Below are 9,034 nucleotides of genomic sequence, written 5' to 3'. Positions count from 1 at the left end.
GATTAAATGAAATGGTTTCGATTCAGCGGGTAAAAATGTACTAACCTAACATTTAAATTACTATGACTTATTAAAGTAAAAAAAAAACCCTCATACCTTTTTTAAACCATTGTTTAAATGTTGTTGAATTATTATTTTAATTACATGAGAATAATTAAAAAAATTAACGTAATATTTGGCAATAAGAGTATTAACTTTTAATTAAAATATGTTAATGAATCTATATAAAAATAATACCTACTTAAAATTATTATTTTTAATTTTTCCTCAATACTCGTGGGAGTGCATATGACGTGAGAGTATAAATGTTGAAACCGAAAAAGTCGTTGTGTTTAGTCACCAAAAGTTGATCATAGTATTAGTATTTCAAGTTTTCGCCTTGAACAAATTGCGACTAAATGAAATGGTTTCGATTCAGCAGGTAAAAATATACTAACCTTTAAATTATTATGTCTATTATGAATATTAAAGTAAAAAAAATCCTCATACAATTTTAAAATCATTGTTTAAATTATGTTGATAAAAATAAAACACAAAAACACTTATTAATTGTCATATTATTTTCTTATAAACACAATTTAATATTTTCACAAAGTATATTTATGTGAACGTAAATACAAATAATACCTAATCAAAGTTTAATTTTTTTGATTTCTATAAAATCGTTTTTACTGTTAAAATGATTACACTATAATTATACTACCCTCTTCAGATACCTCTAAATTGTCTGTTATCGAATATCTGGAATTTATAAGTATGTATTAACATTCCAAAAATAATCGTGTTTTTATTATAATTTCCTTTTTTCATATGTTAAACTTTACCCTGATTTTTTTTTATAGTTCTAATAATAATTTGAATAAAACAAACTAATCATAGAGATATAGAATAGAGACTATAGATTAAACAATTTAGCTATTTATAATTGTGAAATAAAATACTATCCTAATAGTTAAACATTTTAGCTGCAATGCGGGGCTGAGAAGGTACTATATTTTCTTTGCTGTTCTTAAATATTTTTTAGTTTTAATTTTGTCTGGACCCGCGGTATCACCTTAACCACTTACTATGGATAGCGTAAGATAAAATAATCGTCATTAACCTAACCTAACCTAACCCTAAACGTATACGACATATACATTACTGTACATTGATTATACCTAAAAAAATGCATACAAGTGATATTATAATAAAGATGATCTTTTTTTTCAACGCTGTTATGTGTACATGTAATGTTTTAATTATAGCACTAAATTATATTAAACAAAGATAATACCATGAAAAATAGAAATAACAATTTATGGACACAATATTTTCAGGTATCCGGCGCAATAAATGATAGAAGTCTAAATAACATTATCGTCATACTTGTAGCGGTAATATTATTTTTAGTAGTTCTATATTATAAAATGGTAAACCGGAGAAAGACATTGTTGGCAAATCGAATACCGGGTCCAGATGGGATCTTCTTCTCGTTACCTGTTTCAATTGGAGCCCCTGAAAAACTGTGGTTGCATTTTTTTAAAATCAGCATAAAGTAAATACGCAGTGTTCACGTCTGTCCAAGACATTTTGTAACCATTTTGGATATTTGAGTGCAACAATAATATTTTGTATGTTGTCTTTGTAATACAGATACAAGAATACCTTAAGCAAATTGTGGATGTTAGATCACTTATTGATATTTCCTAAGAACCCTGAAGAAATTGAAGCGGTCGTTACCAATCCTGACATGTTCTTAAAACCTAAAGAATATAATATGTTAAACGAATCGATTTTGGGCGATGGAATATTTTCCAATAAGAAGTTTGATGAATGGAAAAAGAACCGGTGATTATTTCGTGTTGGCTTTTATTTATATAACATTATAATTATTTAAAAACAAAACGTTAAAATTAGCAAAAAAAAATAATACAGCGTTAATATGTATAACTCGTTAAAAAATGTTAATAATTTACTTTTAATTGGTAGGAATTATAATGTCTCCTTCAAAGTCACCAACAATCCAATAACATTTTAATTCGTTTTGATACCTATAGAAAAATGGTAGCTGTGGGGTTGAAATATTCGATGCTCAAATCGTTCATACCAATATTTCACGAGGAAGCAAAATTCTTGAGCCAAGTATTGTACGAGAAACGGGAAATCAATTCAGATGATTGCGAAATAAGCTCGGCAATCGGTATGGCGACTATGGAGATTATCGGAAGAGCCGCTTTAGGTGTAAAATTGAACGCACAGAAAAACGCCAAACATGTATTTGTGGAGAATTTCCGTGTCATCCAAAAGGTATACGCTCAATGTTTAATAGCTGACTGATAAATGACTGATATTTTCTCCGGGCCCCTTAGATAAATTAGACAAAAAAATATAGTGCCACAACTTTTTAAGTTCTCCTGGTTGGCAGTTGTTGTAGGTTTTTTTTTTATGGAAACTAATTTTGAAAACCTCCTTTCTGCGGACCAACTGCTTCTCGTGAGACTTAAATATAATATGCTTGGCTGTTTTATGCAAATTCGGAATGCTATTGACCTATGATTTTTTATTTCCAAAGATCAGTTGTACCAAGATCGACTTCATTGTCTTTGAAAATCATTTATGATTTCGTTTCAAATGCAGTACTCACAAAATTGTATCAATTCATTATTTACTAAACAATCTACATCGATTTTACAAAAAGTTTTTGATTAAGTATGTTTTTTGATATTTACATCATTATTTGAGTTATTACTTTCATATACCATAACCGACAAACAGAGTCTTGAGGTTAATAAATAATGACTGGAAATAAATTGATATGCTTTTTATCGCCGAACCAAATTTATCTATGACTATATAGTGTGTTGATCTCGAAAATTTTCAATCAATGAGCACCCCCCCCCCCCCCAGAATCGAGGTTCTGAGTCCATGGTTTCTCTTGCCCCCCCCCCCCTTAATTCGGGTCTGCAGTGTAAACGAATCATCAACATTACAAGGTTTAATTTATAACATTAAAGCACTTTACCGATGATGTTTTTGAGCTGGCATGTCAGCCTTTTGCAATGAAAATTTGTTTTTTTAGGTTTGGGCGTACCGAGTGTCATATCCGTGGTTTCTGGACCCGAGTCTGTTTAAGTTGTCGTCGATTAAACGTAAACACGACATTAGTCAAAGTAGCATTTACGACTTCGTCGATGATTTAATTCACAGAAAGTATGCAGAATTGAAGGATAATATAAACAGTCAAGAAGAACCCGACGAAGAGTGTATTGGCATTAAATATAAATCGTACATTGAGATACTGCTCGAGAATGGACATCAGATGTCACTTAAACAATTACGACATGAAGTAATAACTATTATGGTCGGTACGTATGTTTTTTAAAAATGTTGTTTGGCAGACTAAAATCAACCTAACCTAACCAGCCCGGGTCTCAGTTTGCATTCAGTTACCCCACTTGTTGCACGAAGTGTCTGTAACTGCAGTCTATGTACTGTGTATTTTTTTATAATTTCAGTCGTATGAACTTGAAAAAGTAGTTGCTACATTAGGTTCGGATCACAAAAAGTTTACTGTAATGCAATTAATTGTTATATAAAATATGTTTTTTGTTGGTCATGCATTGTAGGGATAGAGATGACACAGATTTACAGAAATTATTGTAAATAAAAGGCATAAAAATCCCTGAAAGAAACACAGCACCTCACTTTAATGTTAATGATAAAATTTGATAATAACCGGTCAAAAATAGTGCAAAAAGTGAAAAGTCACGGCCACGGTTTGATCATTAGAGCGTTTAACACACTAACAAATACACGACGTGTACCTATGATAAATCAATAAATTATAATGCATTTCTCCTTTAAAAAAATTACAAAATACAAGAGTATAAAGACAGATGTACTTCCTTAAGAATATCCATTAAAATTTGCTTTTAGGAGGTCATGAAACGACGGCTATGGCAATACCGTGTATAATATTTATGTTGGCTCATCATCAGGATGTACAAAATAAAGTAAACTATAATTCGTTTTACAAGTCGTAAAATTAAATATTATAATATTCTTGGTAACGAAAAAATTGTAAATTTTTCGTTCTTGCTCGTAAAATAGGTGTTGGAAGAGTTGATGATAATATTTTCTTCCGGAGATCCGGATCGACAACCTACCTTAGACGATTTACAAAAAATGGATTACTTGGAACGTGTAATCAAAGAAACTCTGAGACTTTATGCCGTTGTTCCCATGTTCGGCAGAAGCGTTGAAAAGGAAACAATGATTGGAGACTATTTAATCCCTGCGGGTACGGTCGAAGACAAATATAGTTTGATGGATTGCCGCGTATGGCGCTGAAAATTACTAAGCCAAATCATTTCTAAAAATATCCACAGGGTCGACGTTTATGATTTTTCCTCCTCTGATACACTTAAATGCGGAATTCTATCCGGACCCAGAAAAGTTCAATCCGGACAACTTCTCACCTGAAGCATGTAGCAGTCGCCATCCGTATTCGTTCATTTCTTTTAGTGCCGGTTACAGGAATTGTCCTGGTATCAGGTATGCAATGCTCTCGATGAAAACTGTCATCTCAACACTGGTCCGGTCTTATCGTTTTCGTCCGTCGGATAAGTGTCCCAAACCTGAAAATCTTAATTTAATGTTTGCTTTTACAAAAAAGTTCGTCGACGGCGGGGTACACGTTAAACTCGAAGCGAGGAGGTAATCAATTACTCAAGCTGGGTTATGAATCAGAATTATTTACCCGTTCGGATAGGGGTATTCAAATAGTTGTGTAATCATATTGGATAGGGTTTCGTTATTTCACACATTATAAGTATATCGGTTTTAGTTAACTATGGTTATTAAGTAATAGCTACATATATCTAATATTAGGTAAAGTAAATGTAATTATAATGCCATACCAATTTTTGAATATAGTGTTTATAAAACCGTATAGTGTTGCAGACAGCGAAATGTCACATCGTCTGACTAAAATAACGATGACATTAATTAACTCTAATATTGAAAGCTTATTTGAAAAATGGTACAAGTACAAATTTACCATTTTACAGAGAACGGTTTTGACTTTTTTTATTGAACTAATACATAAAATATGTCTTAAAAACGAAGAAAAAAATATATTTTAAGAGTTTATAAAAAATATTTGGAAAGGCGAGACAACACTAACAAATTGGCATATTTCATTATGTATGGTTACAGACCAACCAAATCTAAAAATTTTACTTTTATTAATTAATTGTAAGTGTAAAAACTTGCTAAATCGACTGAGTAGTTAACGAACTACATAGTTTTAAAATTAAGGAAAGTGCAAAAAAGAAGTAATTATCTTGGAGACGCTAACATAATATATAGGTGACACATGTCTGCTCTCTATTATTATTTATTGTAGTTGCGTTTCAAAAGAATTATCATAGAAGTACTATTAAATTCAGGTAAATATTTCACCGATAGTAAATAATAATCATAACCTCCTTTATTGAGTAACAAATATTGCCAACATTGCAGTAGTAGGTATGTGTAAGTTGTTAATCTACTATATATTTAAAAAAAAGTCTATTATCTTCTAAGATAAGCGGACCATAGTTAATAAATTAATCGGTATTGGTTAGAGTTTTATAACTTTTTAGATTTTAGATATAACGGTGGTTTGGTTAACCATTTAACTATACCTAATGAAGTATGCCAATTTGTTAGTGTTGTCTCGTCTTACCAAATATTTTTTATAATCACACATTTTCATAATTAAATATGAAAGAACCAGGTTGGTTGTTGAAAGAAACCATTGTTAGTCTTGCACGATATTTTCTTCCATCTGTGCGATAAAGCAAAAAAAAAAAAAATCACTTTCCAAAAACTAAACATAATGTAGATTTTTTTGAATATGATTTTATTGAGACCAATATCGTTAAACTTACTTTTACTGACTTAGGTAATTATTTTACTATGTATTTATAGATCACCCTCAACTGATATCAATATTTTTAATAATACGGTAAGTAAAGTTATACTTACTTTAAATGAGTAACAAAGTCGAATAATACAATTAGATGATGCTCTATTTAGTACGACCTAATTTATTTTTAATGAATTAGATAACAGTAACAAGGTGGTTGTTGTATCCTTGGACTTAAAAAAGGCATTTGATACTGTGAATCGCAAAATATTACTACAGATATTGCCCAATTTTGATATTAATATGTTATTTATTTTGCCCTATATCAATCAATATTCCAAAATGGAATGGTAGTATGGGGGGGGGGGGATTAGGCGATACTGTTCTAAAAAAATTGCAAGTAAACCAGAATAACATAATAAGAATTTGTTTAAACAAGAACTCCTTGCAAGGTTCTACGACTCAAAATTATAGAGAGCTGGGTATTTTACCAACCAGATTTCTTTATAAAAAAATTGCCATTTTGCTAACTTTTAAAAGGTTCATACAAGGTAGAGATTATAAATTTTTGGAAGGTAATAGAGAAAATATACGGTATAATATACCTGTCAAATTGTTTTTATAAATCTATTGGTCAATCTTTTGTTAATTATTTAGGACCTGTGTATTTTAACTCTATGCCGTGTCAATATAAAAAAACCAGTACAGTTGTGTTGGGGCATAGTGGGGACGGGGAGGTCACAGGTTTACAGGAATTTTTAAATCTGAAAGTGATAAAATCACTTTCGAAAAAACGCTTCGATGCAAATCGGTAGTTAGTATTTTCAAGCCAGTAACTAAGCACAGTATAAACCAGCAAAGTTAGAAAGTTTTAAATTATGGTTCTGTATTTACAAATGAGCATCAAAGCGTTAATTTGAAAGTGATTTTATCCGAGAGGACTAGTACAGTAGAGTATAGGCATAATGTAATCAAAGCAATAAGGAAACGGAGAGGTCACAGGTCTACAGGAATTATTATAAATAAAAGTGATAAAATTGAATAAAATCATTTTACTAGATTGACAATGTACAAAATAAAATGCAACTAAAAAAACCTTTTCATAGTTCCTTAAAATGTAAAGGGTGGGATAGTGAAACGGGTTTTCCCCTTTACATACATTAGAAAATCGCCGTTTTACTGCCTCATCCTGTATATTAATTTCTTGTTATTTTCTAAAGAAAAATCGATTTTCTTACACTTAAATTAAAATAAATCGTATACTGGTACTGAGATAGAGAAAACAATAAATTTTACCTACATATATTACTTATTAGTTAAATATTACTAACGTGTATAGCCACTAGCGGTCGGTTGTTGCCTGTTATTTAACAATAACCTTTTATGGAGATTTTAAAAATTGTGTTTTTTTAATAACAGCATAGGAGCAGTATCATGATGTTAAATGTTCACGAGATTTGATCTAGTCATAAAATAAAGTATTATCATTTATGACTTAATTATTATTAAAATTTATCTTAATTTGAACATAGTAATAAAATAATGAAATATTTTGTACAAAATTAGAGCTACAAGTTGATAAAATAAAAAATTTAAATTAGCACGAAGGAGATTATCTAATATTAGACAATTTAAACAATCAAGCGTGAATCTCTTTAAATGAATAACAGTATAACGATATGCAAAACATAAGTTTTCCTTTAAAAAAATTGTGTAATAAAAAATACATTTTGAGGCGGTATACTGCATAAAAACCAACACTTAATCTGAATCCAAAAAACAACAGTCCTCTCCTTCGGTAAGGTTATATAACGCAGGCTATAAAATAACGAGATAACGACAGTGGTTTTGTCGTATCAGAATCATTAAGTGTCTGAATAAGTACACGGATAGGTTTTTTTTCCCAATAAATCGAGTGTCTACTATAATCAGTTACACGATTTAGTCGTCTGTGATATCATGTAATAAACACAATATTACGATACCGATCATTGGGCCCTAACCTAAACTAACACGGATAGACGTTACCAACTGATAGTTTTTAGTGTCTGTTCGTTTCTCCCACCTGGTACACCGGGTTTATAGTTAAAAAAAAAAAAATTGAACTTTGTGTAAACTTAAAGTCAAAAGTGTTACTTGAGCACAAAACTTAATAGTATCATTCTGCATAGGTATACATCAAATTGTTTTAATGATATGATCAATTTTTTTTAAAGATTTTAGGTGTTTTTTGTTAAAATATACGAAATCTGCGAAAACACAGTTTCCCGGCAATTAAAAAAAAAACTGTAGTGCCGAATTTTTTTCCCGTTTAATATCTTATGGATACATATGAGTTCCAACTACTGGAAAATTTTCAACCCAAAAGTTTAAAAATTACGGCTAAAAACCCCGAAAAACAAAAAAAATTTTACCCCCCCCCCTAAGGGGGTGGGAAATGAGTATAGTTTAAATTTGACACAACTGACGTGTGCGGGCATACCAAATAATTTATTCTTATACATTTCAACTCAATCCGACTCTTTTTCTCGAAATTATAGCCAGTAAAAGTTCTAACTTAAAAACTCGTACGGTTTTTTTTTGGTTTTTTTAACTTTCGTCTGTGAGAAAAACTTTTTCAACTTTTACCCCCCCCCCCCCCAAAGTACAAATTAGATAAAATTTGTGATTTATAGAGTTGCTATTCGAAGGAATTGGTCTAGTATTAAAAAAGTTACAGTGTATACAGCTAAAAAAAAAAGCCCACATCAGAGTAAAACCAATACCTTCTCGCTTTGCATCGAAGCTAAAAAATATTCACTATTCTAAAAGTAATGGTAAAGAAATTGTGTATTATTAATTGTTTTCTCAATTAGTTTAAGTCATTCATATGTTTCTGTTATATTTAATATTACATCTCATACTCACAATTTTTCTATTGTTAAAATTTTTAATTTTTTTTTTGGTTTTTTAACTTCTATTTTATTTATCACATTACTTTGTTACTTAATGATATAATTTGTGTTCTAAATTATTAATTAATTACTCTCTATCTCTAACACAATCTATTATAGCTTAAGAGAGGTAGATAATCATGTAAACTAACTTGATGTTTTTGTATTCTATGTAATTTATGATAGTTTTTTAAAATTAAATTAAATT

At 30.2% G+C, this 9,034-nt stretch overlaps 1 protein-coding gene across 1 annotated transcript; it reads left to right on the top strand.

Moving 5' to 3' along the window:
• Nucleotides 1-350: 350 nt before the first annotated feature.
• On the top strand, nt 351-4,757 carry LOC126847998 (cytochrome P450 4C1-like). Its single transcript, XM_050588492.1, has 8 exons — nt 351-421; nt 1,320-1,537; nt 1,636-1,830; nt 2,040-2,289; nt 3,062-3,347; nt 3,919-3,995; nt 4,093-4,282; nt 4,371-4,757. Exons 1-8 carry the CDS (start codon nt 404-406, stop codon nt 4,700-4,702), a joined length of 1,566 nt encoding a protein of 521 aa, XP_050444449.1. The 5' UTR covers nt 351-403; the 3' UTR covers nt 4,703-4,757.
• Nucleotides 4,758-9,034: the final 4,277 nt, after the last annotated feature.

This window comes from Adelges cooleyi, unplaced genomic scaffold (genome assembly GCF_023614345.1).
Source record: "Adelges cooleyi isolate 19-005CV unplaced genomic scaffold, UGA_ACOO_1.1 ACOO_flye_CR_arks_rails_tigmint_CR_PRNA_14, whole genome shotgun sequence".
In the NCBI taxonomy this organism is placed as follows: Eukaryota; Metazoa; Arthropoda; class Insecta; order Hemiptera; family Adelgidae; genus Adelges; species Adelges cooleyi.
The sequence above is the reverse complement of the archived record's forward strand: the minus strand, read 5'-3'. Positions and strand labels throughout refer to the sequence as shown.